General features: G+C 31.1%; 1 protein-coding gene across 1 annotated transcript; it reads right to left on the reverse strand.

Annotated features, from left to right (window-relative positions):
- Window positions 1-18,340: 18,340 nt before the first annotated feature.
- Window positions 18,341-20,586, reverse strand: LOC111279774 (sugar transport protein 8-like). The gene is made up of 4 exons (XM_022866804.2): window positions 20,349-20,586; window positions 19,906-20,225; window positions 19,171-19,797; window positions 18,341-19,055 (listed from the first exon to the last, which is right to left on the reverse strand). Exons 1-4 carry the CDS (start codon window positions 20,479-20,481, stop codon window positions 18,609-18,611), a joined length of 1,527 nt encoding a protein of 508 aa, XP_022722539.1. The 5' UTR covers window positions 20,482-20,586; the 3' UTR covers window positions 18,341-18,608.

Below are 20,586 nucleotides of genomic sequence, written 5' to 3' on the forward strand. Positions count from 1 at the left end.
AAAAAAAAAAGAAAAGAAAAAAATGGAAAACAAGTTGTATGTGAAATGCATCGCATTTATCATTTTATTACGACAATAAAAATAAGCCCATACATTTAACCTTCGCATGCTCTTAGGCAAAAGCAATTGGATTTTTTAGGTTAAAAAGTTCAAGGATAATATAAACAATACATCATTCTTAAGTCTCTTAACCTAAAAAGGAAAAAATATCTCTTCATCCTACATAACTCCTTTGTCTGCTTTAATTTGAATTCGAAAAAAGGCTTCCTCCAATCCCATTACTGGTTCCCCTTGTTCAACCTCCATAGATCCAGGATAGACATGCCCACCTGAATGAAATGTTTCATATAAATATGGGAACATCATTTTTTTATCCATCAAATCTTGCCCTTTGAGCCATGTTATTCTCCTTTCTTTCTTTTCCAACATTATGTTTTTTTTTATTAGCAACTATAGGCTTATAGCCTAACTCTCATCTTTCTTTATTTTCCACTAAGCATTGTGCTCTGACGATTCCTTGTAAAGCTTTTTCTAAGCCTTACCTAGCTTGCTAGCCTTTACCAACAGTCTATTTAATCACCATGTCTGTGATTTTTGATAATCGAGGGATTGGTATCTTTAACCCCTCTCTGATATAAGTAGCATTTGTTATTTCAAAAGCTCTGAATAAGCATCCGATCGTTTCTTCTGCAGCCTCAATGTAAGGAGTGGTTAAGGTTTTTGTTACTAATAAATCTTTATTGCTGTCTATGCAAACTTATTTTTCTTCTATAATGAATTTTACCTTCTGGTGCAAAGAAGAAGGTACAGCTCCAATTGTATGAATCCAAGGTCTTTCAAGTAAGCAACTAAACATTAGAGTTATGTCCATCACTTGGAATAGGACATTAAAAATACACTGATCGATCTGTAATTGAATCTCTATATTACCAATTACCTATCTTCGTACTCTATCAAATGCTCTTACAATCATATGACTATTTCGTATGTGAAAGGGATCAATTAGAAACTTTGACAATGTCATTAGAGGCATAACATTAATAGACGATCCATTGTCAATCAACACTTTGGCCATAGTGTAGGATTTACACTTGACAGTAATGTGCAAAGCCTTAACACTGCCTCATCTTTCTGAAGGTATTTCATAGTCATTGAAGGTGATGAAATTTAGGGCTATAATATTTCTAACCATGTGATCTGCCTTTTTAACAAAAATGTTATGCTCGACATAAGCTTGGTTGAGCACTTTTCAGTAAAGTGTTTCTATGTGGTTCAAAATTTAACAGTAGTGACAGTAAAGAAATATGAGCTGACAGTTTATTTAGCTGGTTAACCACATTGTACTCACTATGCTTAATGATCTTTAAGAACTCACAAGCTTTTTTTTTTTTAACACCAGTTTGTTAATTTACACTTTCGAGCTTACCGTCAGCTAACAATCTTGATTTTTCCTTGTGTCTTCTTTTCCAATCTTACCTTTCCCTTTTCTAGTCCTTTCTGATATTTCGAGAGTGTAAATCTGACCACTTCGAGTCATTCATCCTATTCTCACTATGTTGGTAGGATTTCCCATACTTGGATCATTCAAGGTCACATCAGGTCCTCGTATCGTCACATCATAATTATATCTCCATGGGATTGCTTTATCGGTCCGATAAGAGAATGGACTAGGGACATAAATGGTCATTGATGTCCTGAAAGAGGGAATGGCTTTCTCAGTTATAGGTATCGATTTCTCATCATAGTAGATAGTGAGAGGTTTGGAATAAAAGACTCGCCAGGATGTTCATTTCCTACTGTATTCACACTACTTTCATCATTTTCATCATAAAACTCAATGATGGCCTCATCCATCAAGCTCTGTAATATTCGTCTAAAGGCTTCACAACCTTAGATTGAATGTCCAACCAATCTTTTATGGTATTTGCAAAAATGGTCGAGGTTTTCATGACTTCCATTGATATCCAAAGATAGCGATTGAATCATGCTTGTCTCACATAAACAGTCGTACACCCATTCAAAAAGGGTCTTTACTTCTTCCACGCATCTTTTAATCTTCACATCCTTACCTACTATATTAATTTTCCCTTTGGTGTGATCTGGCAAAGGGTTTTCACTGATACTTGGCTTGAATTGGTGTCAAAAGTTAAGAGCCCATCATTTATCAAACCTTGCACTTTATGTTTAAGTGTCGTGCAATTTTTAGTAGAGTGTCCTATAACTCCGTAATAATAATTGCACTTAGCGTTAAGGTCATACCAACTTGGGTAAGGTGGCTTTAATGGTTTCATATATGAAGGAATGATAAGGTGACCTCTCACCAACTGAAGGTACAAATTGGTGTAAGACATGAGAATTGGATCAAAATGAGGTCTTTCCTGATTGTTATTATTTTGTGAGTTTTTTTATTGTTGTTTTGATGGGAGCAAACGGTCAAATTAGAGGTGTGAAGGTGTAATTGGATGGCTGAGGGCTAAAGCTTGGTCTGGGCAGTGGTTGTTGGGGTGCTCAGTAATGATATAGTTGTTGAGAAATTTGGTTGGTGGTAGGGTAGTCAGGAGAGTATCGAGGGTTTGGATTATATGGGATAAAAAGATGGTGTGAGAGATTTATATGAATGATAGCATTTGTCTCATGCTCTTTCTTTTTTGAATTTGTTGTTTTCTTTTTGGGCCCTTTAATTTTGCCACTTTTGATAGCGTTTTTTATCATCTCTCATGAGATTACCATGTTAAAGAAGTTTTTCGTGGCATTCTCTACCAACCTGTCATAGTATGGGGCTTTCAGTGTGTTGACAAATAGCACAATTATCTCTTTTATAGTCAATGGTGGTTGGACTTGGGCTGCCGTATCTCTTCATCGATGCACATATTCTTTAAAGGTTTTCATTGATTTTTTCTTCATGTTTTATAATGACAGCTTATTAGCGGCTGTAACAAGGACATGCTTATACTAAGCAATAAAAGTTTTAGCCAAGTCTTTTCACATATGGATTTTACTCTGATTTAACTGCATGTATCATTTTACTATAAAACTAGTTAAACTATCTTGGAAACAATGTATCAAGAGTTTGTCATTATGGATATGACCCATCATCTTTCGACAGAACATGGTAATATGAGCAGAAAGACACTCTGTTCCATCGTATTTCTCAAAATCTGGGGTTTTAAATTTTGGTGGGATAACCAAGTCAGGCACCAAGCTCAGCTCATTAGCGTCAACAACCCCATAAATGTCATTTTCTTCAACTGCTTTAGGCCTCTCTTCAAGTTGATCATACTTGTTTCATATTTCTAAGTTTATAATAGGCTCTGACATTTCATGAGACTTTTTCTGTTCAACAGGGTCATCAAGATTTGACACCATGATGGGATCGACTGAGGTAGGTCTCGAGTTAGTATTCAAGTGGGTCGGTTGTTGACTTACTGAATGATTGATATAGGGGTATGGTTACACGCTTGGTTGTCGTATGTGTATACCTCAAGGAGCTTGAACTTGACTTTGAGCTGGGGTAAATCTCAAAGGGTATAATGGCTATCCATATTAACCTCTTCCCCTATCCTTGATGTGCCAACGACTCCTTTACCTTTTAATGAACCAAACAACAATTATCTTAATTCAACCATCTGTGCTTCGATACTTTATTGTATCTCCATCACTATTTTCTCTTATTTTCTCTTATGCCTTTTTGACTATCTCAAATCTAGCTGCGTTTTTTTCTTCTATAATTAGAGCCTGAGAACGAGTATTATATCTACGCGGGATCGACTGACTTAGATTCTTCAATTTTGCTGTCCTTGAACCTTAGTTTATTAACCATGAATTAGAACGCATGATATAATATCATTGTTTATTATTATTAGTATTTACCTTTATTAAAATGCATGCATGAAATGAATGTAATGCAAATTGAGGTATTGTCTTGGATCAATCGAAACAAAAAAAAAAACTTTCATTAACCATGGGAGTCTTTATACATCATCCAATCATCATTGCATTAAAACCATAAAAATATTTGATTTGAGCACATTGCTCCCTAGCTTCACACAAGAAATTTAATAATCTCTGGCTATGGCCTTAGGTCGATACGATTTCTCGTTCCAATACTTCTATCTTTTTGACCATATTGCTTGTTTTTCGGATAGCCTTATAGATTTGAGCAGTCAAATGTTCTATATATTACTTTCCCTAAACTTTTCACTTTCTACATCTCTCAAGCATTCACTTTCATGTTGTAAGTATGGACCCAGTAATCCTTCATTTCTTACCATTCAGTTGAAATCTTGTCTATGCGGTTCTGATTATTGGTTAACTGAAGCTCCAGACTCATTAATTCTTGCTCTAAAACTCTTTTCTTATCTTGTAAATCAAAATTCCTATTCTGTTCCTTCCTTAGTTCGGCCTTTAACTTTTCTTTTTTTTTTTTGGCATTTGACCATCTTTTCAAAAACTCCCAAAAACTTTTTTTCCCACGTGTGCTATTCTTTGGTGAGTGTAAAGATCACTTATTTGTTCTTTCAAGCTTTATTATTCCAATATTCCACCATTTCTCTTAATTCTTACATGTCCTTCTTGGATCCCTTCGAAGGTCTACTATCCACTCTTAATTTCTTATTTTCTTAATGTAGGTTTTACAGATCTTCTGTCAATACCTTTCGTTCCTTGGTTAACTTCTGTACTGTATCATCTTTTATCATCAAAACATATTTCAGTTGGTTAACCTGATCCATCATGGCCATTTTTTCTTTCTCTAACTTTTTTCTTTCAATCTCGAACTCTCGTTAAACGATCTCAAAAGTTGACAGTATTGGGTCTGAAATAAAAGTTGGTAGTTTTTTTGAAACATCGACTAGTAGAGGCTTAATTTCGTTAACCATTTTCATCATCCATGCAAGGTAACTTTTCACAACATTATATGTAAATCTAGTTGGGCTCATTCGGATGACCTGCTTTCATGCTTTAATAATTTCATGAACTTTTTTCACATAACTATGTGCCCCATAATCAAACTCGAGTGAACTGAGTCTATGAGTCATAGGGATGAACTGTCATAAGTCATATTATCTTTGAACCATAAAGGGTGCATAACTCACTGCCCTTCATATTCCTAAAAAAGGTACCTATGACTCGTCTCCACAACTATACAAGATGGCCATAGGAAGCATCCATGGTGCCCTCCATGTTACATCCTTACTAGTGAGCTCTAGAAAGAATGACATCCATTGACCTTTTGTCCAATCCTTCCTCCATTCTTTGGCAACAAACTCCTTGATGAGAATGAAATGAACAGAGAATGATCGAAATGATATCTTTTCTTTTCCCCAAAAGTGACTTTTAAGCTAAACAAAAAGTAACTGAGCACACCCTATAAATCGCCCTTCACCTTTCATTCGACAAAAATTAAGTGATCTAATGGTCTCCGCTAATATAGTTGGTGAAAGATTTATGCCTTTATCCAATTGTTCAAAAAATCAACCACTAATGCTTTTATATATCCTAATACCTTAAGAAATATCATCAATCTATACACGACCAAAGCAAATACATCTAACCCCTAATCAGTATCAATATACTTCTTTATATATTCAAAGAAAAAAGCTGATGGAATAGTCTCAACCCCGTTCTTTTCTTTCTTGTGCTCGTCTATCTCTTCAACCCCCATTTGCATAATCTTGGCTAACTTCTTTTTATATCTACTAGTCTTCTGCTCCTTCCAATAGATCTTATCTTGATTTACATACTCTATTCGAAGTAAAGATGAATATTCTTCAATCGTGGGGGTCAAGTCTTCTTGGTTGAACATGAAGCATCGATAAGATGGATCCTAGAATTATACTGCAGCTCCCATCAGTTGTTCATTAATCTTTACCAATATAAGCAATGCCACATCTCTATATTTCTTAGAAAAAGATTTTTTTTCTCTCTGTTCCTCATTGTTTTCAAATAGCTTTCAATTTTGATATATCATTCTGACTGAGATCCATATGCACTGACTGTGGTAGCACCGATATATGACCATTAACTGAACAATCTCTTTTTTTCTCCTGAGTACTTTCTAATTGGCTCTTAATCTTTAAGTAGCTCTTACACACGGATGACATCCCTGTAGGTTTCTTGAAAGTTTTTTTACTGAAGATTGGTCTAAAATGCTACCCCTTAAGAAATATAATACCTATATGATGCATGTAGCAAAAATTGAAAGAAACAAAAAAAATTAAACAAGTCAATAAAACAAGCAAATAAATAAATAAGTAAATCAACAAACAAACAAGAATAGCAAGTCCATAAAACAAGCAAATAAATAAGTAAAACAAACAAACAAGTATATAGCAGAACAAAATATACATAATGTCCTATTTTTAGGTAATTTTTTAAAGAATGACGGCATAGCTCTATCTTAAATTGGGTCTTACGGCTCACTATATGCTGGTTTAAGGCTTATGTGTCTAAAGGTTCCCAGACCATTTCTCACATCATCATTTATTATAGACTAGTAAGGTTCCCCGATCCTCACCCATTAACGGCTACTAACGAAAATGGTTCAATATGAGTGGAAGTGTTTCGCTAGCAAATGTGAATGTTATTACCTTACGAGAGCGTAGCTACTTCACTTCCTCCTAAAAGGAATAAAGTCCGGGTCTAGAACTCATGCATGTGAATGAATATACAAAATGTGTGCGAAGTAAGCATTAATCAAAGTAACATAAATAAATTATAAACAAAGAATAAAAATAAAGTAACAACTATCATATAATTTTTTTTATCTATTAACTTTTATGCGTATATATTTTGAAAAATTAAAGAGAATTAAATTAAATATCGATAAAACCAATTAAATCCAACTACTATTAATAACACATAATTAAAATTTGGCTTGACTCTCAAAAGTCTCCAACAGAGTTGCCAAGCTATCGTAATAGTTTTGGGATCGTCAAACGTAAAGTCTTTTAAGATCAAAAAAAATAAAAGGGGAGTCGCCACCAATCTTTGTTAGGATGTGATTGGTTACCTAAAAGTTTATCTTTTTAATAAAATTATAAAAACAGGTTTAAAGTTTATTAAAAAGATAAATTTTGGTCTACGAAAAACTAGGTTAGGCTCAAGAGTTGGTTACATGTAGGGAAGTATTAGCACCCCTACAATGCCCATAAATTGGTACCATTTAATTATGCACTATTTTTGGTATTAGATAAAAATGGTTTCAATTTGAAATTTAACACTAATTCCCTTTATTTTAAAAAAATAAATTTTGGTTACAATTCTTTTTTAGGAATATTGAAGAAATCTTTAAGTTAAAGAATTATCTTAAAATTCTCCAACATCTAGGCAGAATTTAAAATAACTCTTTTCACTTAAGATTTAACACAATATTCCTTAAAATAAAAAATAACACTTTTTGTGAAAGATAATTATTGGTGACTCTCCAACATCTAGGCAGAATCCAAGAATTATTTCCTTCGAAATGTTATTTTTGTTTTATTTTACAACATCACAACTTCAAAAATATATATTTTTATCTTGTAAAACATTTTATAAGAGAAAGTAAATAATGGAATTATTAGGTAACAAATACAAATTAAAGACAAAGAAACACGAAATGAGCGTCAACAATAATATAGTGATGCATGTATGCCCATGGATATTATGCCAGATGATAAATGCAATTTTAAAAAAATGGATTCTTAAATATAATGAGACCACCTTGACTTTCCAACATCTAGGTAGAGCTTAGGTCCAATTGTTTATATTTAAGATCCCAATTTACTATTATCTTTTTTTTTTAAGTTTTAATCCCATTGTTAAGCCAAATTAAGAACAAGCATAAAAAACTTAATGAAATAAAGTTTCTTAAATACCCCATCATTTAGACGGCATTCGAGAATAAATTACTTTAAGTAAGATTTTTACACATGTCCTTAGGATTTTGAGATGGTTTTGGTTAGAGCTTAAGTCAAGGTTTTAAAGGTTCGGGTTTCAAGATTTTGAAGATTCAAAAATGCGTATCAAATTTGGGTCTTTAGACTTTTGAATTTTTAGGTTTTGGAATTTAGGGTTTGGGATTTTGGATTTTAGGGTTTCAATTTTAGGGTTTAAGGTTTGGGGTTTTAATTTTAGGGTTTAAAGGATTTAGGGTTTGATTTTAGGGTTTAGTGTTTAGGGACTGGAATTTAGGGTTTGGGTTTGTGGATTTTTGGGTTTCAATTTTGGGTTTTGAATTTAGGGTTTCAATTTTAGGGTTTCGATGTTTTAGAGATTTGATTTTAAGGTTTGGAGGGTTTAAGGTTAGTGCTTTCGATTTTAGGATTTAAAGGTTTTAGGGTTTCGATTTTAGGGTTTGGAGATTTTATTATTTATTATTATTTTTTTATTATTTAATATCTTTATTTTTAATTTTTAAAAAAACACGATCATCTCTAAAAATCCCTAATATCTAGGCGAACTTTCAGAGCAAGTTTGATTTTTATGATTTTTGAAAATTAATTAAAATTTTTTTATATTTTATTTTTATATTTTAATGAAAATTTATTATTATTAGTAGTAGTTTTTTTTTTATTAATCTTATTATTATTATTATTATTATTATACTTTTTAATATAATCCCCAATATCTAAGCAGAATTATATTTTAGAGTTTGAGGTTTTTATTCCCTCTAACATCTAGGTAGGAAAAATAATGAATATATTATCCTATTCTATTTTTTTCTTAGATTATTACTATTATTATTATTATTTAAGCATTTTTAGTTTTTATTTATTTATTTATTTTATTTATTATTCAAAAGTTTGAATTCATGGTTTATTTTTATTATTACTATTATAAAAGACAACAAAATTTATTTTAACACATTTAAACATTTTATCATGTATAAACATTAATAGTAAAATTTAAAATAACAAAAATAATATAAAAAAATTCAAAAAAAAAAGTTTTCTACCTGAATCGGACCTGTCAACGGTCAGGTCAATGGCAGTTCAACTGTATCAAAAATTTTTTTAGTTTGGCACGCAGTTTGATTGAATCGATTTAGGAGTGGTTCGGTCTGGTCTTATTAAACCGATTCAGAGCTGTTGAAGGAGCCGGGTCAGTGGGTTAGGTCACAGGCATATGCGGATCCTTCCTGGTCCAGACGAAGTTGTTTTGGGCTTTTTTTTATATAAAAGCCAACTTTTTTTTAGATCATTTTCCTCTTTTTTTCAAAAAAAAAAAAGTTCTAGAGCTTAGGGATTCTCTCCAGCCTTGGCCGAAATCTGACGTAGTGCCGCCACATCAGTCACCGTTGAGATTCATTGTCGTCGGTGTTTGTCAGTGGTCGTCGATGGTCGTCGATGATCGAAAAATGAAAAGAGCTCCCTGAAGCTCTCCTCGCCTTCCTCTTTTCAAATCCAACATCTTTTTTACCAAAAACCGCCTTGATGTGAATAAATCGAGCTTTGAAGATTTTGTTCTCCTTTTTTTTTTTAAACAAACTAACTTTTTTTTTACGGAGTGCTTTGGCGTTGAGGTTCCTCCCTATGAAGATGACTGTATTATTATTCTATGTTTCTCTTTTTTTTTGTTTTTTTTTTTTTTTGTATTTGGGTTTTGGGTATGGGTTTGAAGATTTTTGAATGTAGGGAATTAGGGTTTCTAGGTGGAGGGGAATTGGGTCTCTGGGTGTGTATTTCTGTGTCTAAAAGTTCAGAGAGACTGAAAGAGGATAAAGCTGGGTTCTTTACAGGGTTGGGTTTGTGTTTGGGATAGTAGGTGGTCTAGAGGCTGTAGGGAGTGGTTGTAGGAACAACTGTAGAAGTGGTTGTAGGGCTCTGGTAAAGGGGTGGCTGGTCTGGTGACTGGTTTGGTGGTCGGTCTAATGGCTGGTCACAAAGGTGACTGGTCTGATGGGATTGGATAGGGGTGGTTGGTCTAATGGGACTAGGCAATGGTGGTTGTATGGGGCCGACGACAGTGCCAAACACCGATCACTCTACTTTTTATTTTTTTTAAATTAATTTTTATTATATTTTTGTTTAATTAATAAATATTAAAGTAAAAATAATAATAATAAATAAAATGTAAATATGTTTTTGGCTTAAATAATGAGATTGGGCTTTAAGCCTGATTGAATCAGATTGGGCCTGAAACCCAATTGAATTAAAATCGGGCCTAGAGCCCAGTTGAGTCAAAATCGAGCCTAAAACCCAGTCAAATTGAAATCAGGCCTGGGTCTGAAAACCCAATACTCGTGGTGAATTTTAATACGAGACTCAACTAAAAAGTTGGACAAATTTAGTGTCTACAACATGTTTATGGTATGGATTGTAAATATGGCCTTAGTTTTCTGGATGTCGTCACAACATCATAGGCTAGTTTTTTATTTTTTAATAGTTCAGTTCAGCTCCTATTAAAACTTTACTAATGAAATATACATTTCTTTACTTTTTTTTCTCCTCTATTACCAGTGCCAAGTTGATAGCCTAGTCGGATCTCTATTACCAGTGCCAAGCTGATGGCCTAGTCGAATTTTGCTATGTACAAGTGCAATGGTTCATTCGATCCCAATTTTGAAAATATGGGTGATAAGGAAAGAAATTATTTAAGCTCTTTAAAAGCTTGTTGGTATTGTGGTGTCCATTAGAAGTCTGAGATATTCTTAAATATCTTGAAGAAAGGCAAGTACCGATCTATCGATCTAGACATAAATCGACTTAAGGTTGCTATTTTTCTTGTTAGCCACTACACTTCTTTTATTAAAGTCAATGGCTTTATATCTACTATGGCTTAAACATTCTTTAGATTAACTTTTATGCCTCTCTAGTGTATCATGTATCCTAAAAACTTAGTCAAAGTGACTCTAAAAGCACATTTGCTTGGGTACAACTTCATATTATACTTCTATAAGGTGTCTCTTTGAAGTCTTTTACGTGTTCATAAGAGCTTTTACTTTTAACAATTATGTCATGCACAAATACTTTCATATGCGATTTATTTGGTCCTTAAATATTTTATTTACAAGTCTTTGATAAGCAGTTCTCGCATTTTTTAGGCCAAATGGCATCACCCTTAGCAATACAAGCGATTCTTCGTCGTAAATACTATTTTTTCCTCATCCTTTTTCAACAACTTTCTCTAATTATAACCAAAGTAGGCTTTCATGAAACTAAGGAGATCGCACTCACCATTATCATCTACTAGCCGATTTATGCTCGGTAAAGGAAAGCTATCATTAAGGCATGCCCTATTTAGGTCAATAAAGTCCATAAATATCCTCCATTTGCCATTATGTTTCTTTACCATGACCATATTAGCTATTTATTAATAGTAAAAGACTTATATGATGAATTCAACTTTTAACAATTTTCTAACCCCTTTCTCTATAACTTTTTGTCTTTCAGGGGAAAAACATCACTTCTTTTGCTAAAATGGTTTTGTATATGAATCAGTGTTCAATCTATGCATAATTTTCAAATGGCTTATGCCTAACATGTCTAAAAGGGTCCATATGAAGAGGTTGGCATTACTTCTAAGTAGTTGAATTAGTTCATTTTTCTGGTTGAGCTTAGAGTCAATTTGCATGCATATTTCTAGGTCATGCTAGGAAGAAAAGAGCATGTATGAGGTTTTTGACTTGCTCAAATTGGTTAAGATCGATTTTTGGTCTTTGATCAATGATTCCTTTTTGCTCATTCAGGTTAGGATGAGATTAGTGTTTCAATATTTTTATCTTTAATCAATGATCTCTTTTTCGATATGAATTTGTTTGTCCTTCTAATTAAACTTATTAATTTAATTTTTTGATATGAACTTAAAGATGCATTGAGATGTTAAGTTTGAGTTGTAAACAATAAAATTTTCTATAATTGACATATAGTATTCACAATGTAATTTCTAGCTCAGTGCAGCTTAATAGCTTAGTTTTATGCACAAATTTGCTTATTTACAAGTCTTAAACTTTTACAAGTTTTAAGCTTAAGAGCTTGGTTAGGACCTTGGCTCTTAAAAGAGCTATGTTTTCATTTCCTCATCTATTTCTAGTATATTGTTATTTTTTTACCATCACATTGGTTTTCTTCTTGCAGTACTTTAACTTTTGAATCTACCTTGTCTTGCATTTTCCCTTTGTTGGCTAAGCTTATAATTGATAGATCTTAAGTCTTTTTTTTTCATGGTAGTTACATAGCATTTTTTAGCCATAGATTAGTTTTCTCTAACCTTTCCTACCCCATTAGAAGTAGAGAGCTTGATTTTAAAGTGAGGAAATCCCTCTCTCACCTCGATTGTTCCCTATTGTAACTTCAAAATTAATGTATTTTTCCACTATTAGGAGCAAGTCAATCAAAGTCTTTAGTGGTTCCAATGAGAGTTTAAAGGATATTCTTTTTTCATTTTTTTAACCCCATTGGTCAAAGCTTTCACAATTATAGCTTGCTTTAAGTCCTTGACTTGAAAAGCCTCAATGTTAAAATGCATCACATATGCTTTCATAGATTCCCTATGTTTTTGTTTGTCCAACATTAAGCTTAAGCCATCTTTTTTATTCGATGACTACTTATAAAATGTGTCAAGAATAAGTTACTAAGCTATTTGACAAAAGTTATTAACCTATACTCGAGGTAAGAATAACAAAATTGAGCTGCCTTTTTTAGCATGGTAGTGAAACCTCTGCATGTAAACGGTTCATCAGTCCCTTAATTAGGATGTTTGTCCTAAAAAATTTGAGATGATAAAAAATATCAGTAATGCCATCATAAGTTTCAATAATAGGCATTTTGAAGCCTTTAGGGGCAAGAGCTCAATTTATATCTTCAGTAAAAGGTGAGGTTTCAAGGAATTTGAACTTGTCATCAGATACTGAAGTCTTGTTCCTGAGATCTTTTTTCATTGTTTTTATTTAAGCTTCTAGGTCTTTGTTAGCTCAGTGTTTCAAGGTGGTTGTTTAGTTTTTTAGCTTTTGAAGTTAGTCAGATAATAATTTTTTAGGGTTTTTTTCTTCATCTAGGGCAGATGAGTCAACCTTATTGTCTTCATAGGTTAACAGTTTCTGGGTTTGGAGGCTTTGGGTTATGGCTATAAGTTTCTTAGAGGTTCGTGGAGGTGTTATGTTCTAGATAAGTTCATTAAAGGATTGTAGTTGTTGGGTTAGGCCCTTAAATTGTTCTAATATGGGTGCAGCATGTGCAGGTTGATCTAGATTGGGTTCGTTGAGCTGAGTATCAGCTCCAATTGTAATGGGATGATCTCTCTCTTTGGTAGTTCTCTTTCTTAAAGGGATTATGAGCTTAGCTAAGTGTTCCTTCTATTTAGTCTGCCAAAATGTTGGTGTCGAGCTCTTGATAGAAGATAAAGACCTAAAACCAATAGAGATTAGAGATCATTCAAGAACAAAGGCTAAAGTGGTTCTAATGTTTGTGTTTTGATGCTCAAATTAGTGTTCGAAAAAAAAGGGGGGGAATCTAGAGAAAGAGTAAAAAAATTAATTACCCATACCTAAAAGGAGAAGGGTATTTATACTTGAGAATGGAGGTATTCGAATCTCAGTGATTCGATTTTTGGAGTTGGGTTTAAGGTTGGCAGAGTCGACCCAACCTAATATGGCAAAGGGACACATAATAGAAAGATGACAAGTCACATATTTGCATATTGTCGAGTATGATGTGAAGTTAATTGAGCTGATGTGGATTTCAAGGAATATGGTTAGCTTATCCTGTCAGCTTGGATCAAATAACTAAAATGACCCTAGGCCGATATTGAGTCACTTTTTTTATGAAAAAAAATATATTATACCCTTTTGACTATAAAATGCTCCTAGCAAGATATTTTACTCAAACTTTTTGGAGAAACAAACCAATAGCTTCTCAATAATTCTCTTGTCAATGAACTCCTCTTCGAGTAACCTTATTGGGTTTAAACTATCATAATATGTTTTTCTTATATAAAAATAAAAAATAAAATAAAAGTAATACTATTAGGTTAACTACAAGCCACAAATACAATTCCATCATCAGCATGTTATAAAACTGAGAATAAGAAAAATCATGGCTAGCTCTATCCATTATATATCCAACACTACCAATTTTTCATACACGAACCTTCCACACTTATTTCTCTATCTCATCATGAAAACATAAATGATATTTCTCCACAAGTAACTTTATCTTTTAATAATTTTTTTAAAAGTTATAAAGAAAAGTAAGCAACTCATGAGATTGCAAATTAGATACATAATAGAAAAATGTGATAAACCAAAACTTCCATTGTTGCAACCAATCATAAATCTACTAAAAGTTGCAAAAATCCAACATCATACAAAATAAAGAGTGCTTTTTAATGGGTAGTCATTTTCTGCACTCATCTTTTTACCTTCTTCGACTTGTCAACCAAAAACCTCAAAAAATCTGAATACTAAAACGCAAAGAAAAAAATGGTTTGCTAGAAATTAAGCAATTAGAATTATGTTCATGGCACAATTGAATTGATTTTGGACTATGAAATTTGTAGGTAGATTTAATAATTCGTGTATATATGTTTATTTATTTCATATTTAATATGTATGAAAAATGAAAATTATCATGTTACAATTTATTTTAATATGTCAAATATAAAATTTATATTTTTTTATTAAATTCATATATGATTTTTGCTAAAATTTTAAATTGTGTGGTTTTTATATTTTTTTCGTATTGTGTCTAAAATTGACTAGATAACAATGTAATTAATAATGGTAAGAATTTGGAGATACCATTTCTCATCTAAGATATATATATATATATATATATATATTATATTACAAAATACATAGGTACCTAATAAGATATAGCACATGGATATTTATAATGATAACCTATATTTTTTACATGTAAGATAATAATTAAATTTAAATTTTTAACCAAATAATCTCATTCAATAATTATTTTTTAAAAGAAGTATTTGAAAGTTTAAAAATTAGATTTATTTTAATATTTCAAGAGTTTTATTTTAATTTAAATCAAATATAATTTATCCCAAACTCACTTTTTTCAAATACATTTAGAATAAAATCAATAATTTTGTTATTTCTTTTTTAAAATGAACTATTAAACCATCTATATATCTATTTTTAAATTTAAAAAATATATATAATTTAGATTTATCTCTAACAGTCTAGATATATGATCTCTTTTTAAAAATATATAATTTAAATATATCTTTAACAATCTAAATATATCTATTTTAAATTTAAAAATTTTAAATATAAATTTATTTTTATAAATTTTCTAATAAATTTTAAAAGACCAAATATCATTTATTTCACTGTTTAATAGATGCTATCTTCCACCTCGATGAAATATTCTTGTGTTGAATTTCTCATATTACTTATTTAGTCCATCAATTGCACATAGTAATGGTATTAGTCGTACTTGTATCAAATAAAATATCATCTTCATCTCTTTCATTCATTACCAGTTGTACATATTCTTTTTTGATTTTGGTAAATTATTATTTTGATTCTTAGCAACTAATTAACGGTTGAAAAGTATGTTAATTACAAAACACCCAATCCAAAACTTTAAGGGTTTTCGTCGACGTTTGATATTCTCTCTAAAAAAAAATAGTAATGTAACAAAAGTTCTCTTACCAATTTCATTCTACTTGATCAATAATTATAGTTTTGCCATTAATTTATAGGATTTTTGCACTATAATGGCCTTTCTTTTAGAATATGCTTTCAGGAATAATAGATCCTATATTAAGTTAAGGGAAATGGAACTTCAAAATCGAGCATCCCATTAAATAGAACAATAATTTTATTAGGTAAAAATCAATAAAAATTATAATGGCAATATTTAAATACTGCATTTTGTTTAACTAGATTACTGTAAAAAGTAAGAATTAATATATGTTTGCTTTGATGTTAAAACTTGAGATGCCTTTGATTTTTACAATGTAACAGTAAAATAATCCTACATGAGGTTATTTTGTTTGTTTTGTATTGCTAAATATTGTATCCATGAAATGCATGAGTGAAAAGATTAAGTTGGGTACACTATTGTAGTACAAGTAAAAATGTAAATTATGGAAATGATATAATACCACTTGCTTTTATTTATTGAAAATATTAATCTTTATAAGATGATAAGTATATCTACTTTACTACTAAACTTTATCATCTTATATTAATAACTTAACATTGAGATGGAGACGAAAAGTTTTTTTTTTTTCTTTTTATAAGACTTTTGAAGACAATTTTCTATAGTATCAACAACTTTTTTACTTTTTGAATCAAATTGTTCAAATAATAAAAAAATATTATTTTCTTTAATTTTCTAATATAAGATTTTTTTTCATTAAGTATGGATATTTAAATATAAAAGACAAAATAGTTAAAATGAAAATGAAATTATATATTTTTAATTATGAATGATAATTTAATTCATTTGTATTTCGTTATATCTTTAAGCATTAGCCAATTTATATCCTTAAGCCTAGGAAAGTATTTATTTTTCAAGACTTTCTATCATTTTGTAAATTTAAATGCATTATTTTCAAGTTTAAATTTGATAATTATACAAAATTTGAAAATAGTTTATGAAGAAACTGATCATCCATTTTTACTTAAAACTTTCAAAAAATAAGGAATTTAATATTTTTGAATAATACCTTTATATTTTGTTCATATATTTATTTAAAATTTAATATCATTTTATAATTATAATTTTAAATTAAATAAATAAATTAATTCATGCATCACATGGGTCATAAGCTAGTTCAATATAAAACAATAACATTGTTGGTGATAATGGCAAGAATTTGGGGTTTGGAATTCATTAAGACATTAATGATATGTTGCTTCCATTTAAGGATGAATCCATTTAGATTTAGTTACTAAAAGAGTTATCAAACTTGCTTTTATCTTTTTGAGTCATGTTAATAGGATAACTATGGATAACGATAAGTCATGAGAGGAAAACCATTGTCTAAAATTATTTTTATGGTAGTATGAAGAGGTAAATACTATTCTTGTGGTTATTTTCATTTTGGTTTACTGAGCTATATGATAGATAATAACATTTAGTCAAATTGTTTTTCCTTTCACCTATATTTTAAGAGGAAAGTATTTATTTTCTACTTTTCATAAAACAAAAAAAAAATTAGTAGCATATTTTTAATTAATGTTATGAATATTTGGGTTAATATTATGAATGATTCCAAAATTATAGAGAAATATTTAATATAATATCTGAATTTTAAAATTTTTTAACATAATACATTAATTATAAATTTATTAACTAATGTGATACTTAAAAGATTGTTTATTTATCATGTGTTATCATATAAAGTTAGTCACGTTGTAAGTATCACATTGGTTAATAAATTTATAATTTATGTACCATATAAAAAACTTTTAAAGTTCAAGTATTACATTAAATATTTTATTTTAGTTTCAAGATTATTTATGACATTGACCATAAATATTTAAATGTTTCCATTTATCTATTAATTTGGGAAATGGAATTCAAGCCCTATTTTTTAAGAAAAAAAATCATGTAACATTCAATTGAATCAAATGCTTAAATGTGATTTTCCATAATTTTTAAGTTGGTTATGATGATTAACATTTAAGTAGTGTTTTTTAAATGAAATTTATGAAGTAAATATATTTCAGTATCAAATAGTCAATGAATGGAAAAAAGATTATCATAGTTTCTAATTAAAAGAGAACAGGAAAATCAATAGGTTTGAAATTACTTATTTCAATGTGAATGTAACATTATAAAAATGATCAACGAGTTTACAAGCCTCGTATTGATAATTTTAAATATGATATAATAATATGATATAAAAATAATACAAAAAAATTATATATAAATTTAGTATAATTATATTTTTTATCTCAATCATGTCAATATTATTAAGACACGACATTATTCGTGTTGTGTATTTATCAAATAGTAATAATGCGCTTAAGATACAATACCGTTTATAACATTAAAAAAATTTTAATTATTTTAACTTGTATAAGAAATAAATTAATAATCGTATTTATCGTATTATTTTTATGTTTAAATAAATTATAAATTTTTAATTTTTAAATTATTTTTATTTAAGTACTAATTTAAATGATATTTTTTATTTAAATAAATGTAATAATTATGTCTAATCGTATTATTTATATATAATTATTTAATATTATGTTATTTGAATATAAATTAATTTTAAATATGTTATTCGTACCGTATTACTTAATTTTTTTTATTCTTCTAGAAAGTAAAAACAGTGAAGTTATCTGTTTTTTTTTTTTTTTTTTTTTTTTTTGGATTCAAAGCAACGCTTAAAAGGGAGGAAAGGGGAGGAGATCCTGGCTTGAAACCAAAATTTCTATATCCTCATAAAACCTCCTTGGCCGCTAGACCAAATGAAAAAGGACTCTATTTTCTCCTTATTTTCGATAAAAGAATGCGGTTAGCTCAAAACAACAACAAAAATTGGTTTCAGGCTGGCTTGCCAGAGACATCAACCTATTGGGTTGTGTCTAATAGTACTGCCCCATTAGCGGTAAATTTTTCAAGAAAAAATGAAATAAAATCAGAAATTTTATTGTGCTTTGATCATTTCTACCCTTGCAATGAAGCAACTTAAGATAAACCTAATGATCAGACAACCTTAACTTCAGTATTGTAGTCATCAAGACCCATGAAACTGCTCCAGAACCAATGCTGCTTCCAGACTTTGTCAACCATTGAATCAACTGGGACACCTTTGGTCTCTGGCAACAAGAAAAATGTGAACATTCCCATGATGATAATCCAGACAGCAAAGAAGAAGAAGATTCCAGCTTGCATATGGCATAGCATTGAGAGGAAAGCTTGAGCAATGACGAATGTGAAGAGCATGTTAGAGCTGACTGCAAAGGCAAAACCAGCTGTTCTAGTCTCTAGAGGGAATGTCTCGCTAGGAATTAGCCAACCAAGAGGCCCCCATGACCAGGCAAAGCCCATGACAAAGACACACACGAGGATCACTACAAAAATTGCCTCCCCTTTCCCAAGATTACCACCCGTGGTTTTCAAGTCTTTCAACAGGACTGCACCAATAATAGTCTGCAACACATTAATTAAATACTAACTTTTAGAGAAACTTCACTTACTGATGGGCAAAATCATAATGGCAACTTCAATGGAAATGAAGATTAGGGAGATATATGAGATTTGAAACCTGGGAAATGAACATCTGAACACAAGCTTCAAGTAGCAGAATTCTCCTGCCAGCCTTATCTACTAGATATACTGAGACCACAGTACTAAACACATTGACAACACCAGTAATAACAGATGAAAGCAATGCGGCATCACTCCCAAATCCCACCGTCTGGAAGAGAACGGGGGCGTAGAACATGATAGCATTGATTCCAGTAAACTGCTGGAAAACTTGCAACAAGATGGCAATGACTAGTGGTGGTCGGCTTTCTGGCTTCATTAGTTTGCGGAAAGGGTCTTTCACTTGCCTTGCCATCTCACAAGCATGTACAATTGAATCATACTCATCATCCACATTTTCGACACCACGGATCTTCCTGAGAACTTTCCTTCCTTTCTCAACTTTGTAACGTTCAATAAGGCTGGTTGGCGTCTCACAAATGAGCAGAGATCCCAAGCAGAGCATCAAAGCAGGGACACCGGCAATGGCAAGAGAAATTCTCCATCCATTAGGATGGATTTTTGATGAAAAATAGTTTACCATGTTGGCTACGAAAATTCCAATAGTAATGAAGAGTTGGAAACTAATGTTGAGTGCTCCACGCATCTTAGCTGGAGCTAACTCGGACAAGAAAAGTGGTACCGCCTGAAATAATAAAGAATTAATAGTACAATTCAAAAGGGGAGTGATAAGATTCAATCACCAACAGCCTCTAATTAAAAGAACAAAAAAGGACATTTAAATGTTTCTTACTTGATTGGCAAAACCAACACCACAGCCAAGAAGAATTCTTCCAATAATAATCATTTCAATGTTGAGACCTCCAGCAGTCAAAAGGACACCGGCCAAGAAGAAAACTGATGCAATCTGCATGGTGGGTTTCCTACCAGCCTTTGAGCAAACCCTTGAAGCTGCAAAACTAGCTACCAGGGCTGCAAGGTACAAGGAAGATGTGAACAACTGGAGGAACTGGTTATTGTACTTGCAGTAGTTGTTTTCATAAGCATGTTGTTTCCTTTCATACACAGTTGGGAAGAATTTTTTTAAGAAGTCATCCATGGATGTTACTCCGCCTGACAATCCAAATGAAATCATTAACGCAAATATTATGCCCAAAAAGAAGAAAAGATTGCCTTGGAACTAATTAATAATATAATTGAAGATATTTATTATAAAAAAAATAAATAAAAAAAAACCTGAAATGCCAATGTCATATCCGAACATCAAGCCTCCAAAAGCTGCTATGGTCACACAGACAAGGACATAGATTGTAGTCCTGCCTTCATATTCTGGAGTGTCGCCAGAGCCGCTTGCTACAACTGCAGGCATTTTCAGATATAGATATTGATATATTTATAGTACTATTTTTTTTACTAATCAAATTTACAACAATAATCAAAATAGCAAAATGCTCAGAACGGGCAGGAAGTAGGA

This window comes from Durio zibethinus, chromosome 27 (genome assembly GCF_047325235.1).
Source record: "Durio zibethinus cultivar Kanyao isolate XHJ-2024 chromosome 27, ASM4732523v1, whole genome shotgun sequence".
Taxonomy (NCBI): domain Eukaryota; kingdom Viridiplantae; phylum Streptophyta; class Magnoliopsida; order Malvales; family Malvaceae; genus Durio; species Durio zibethinus.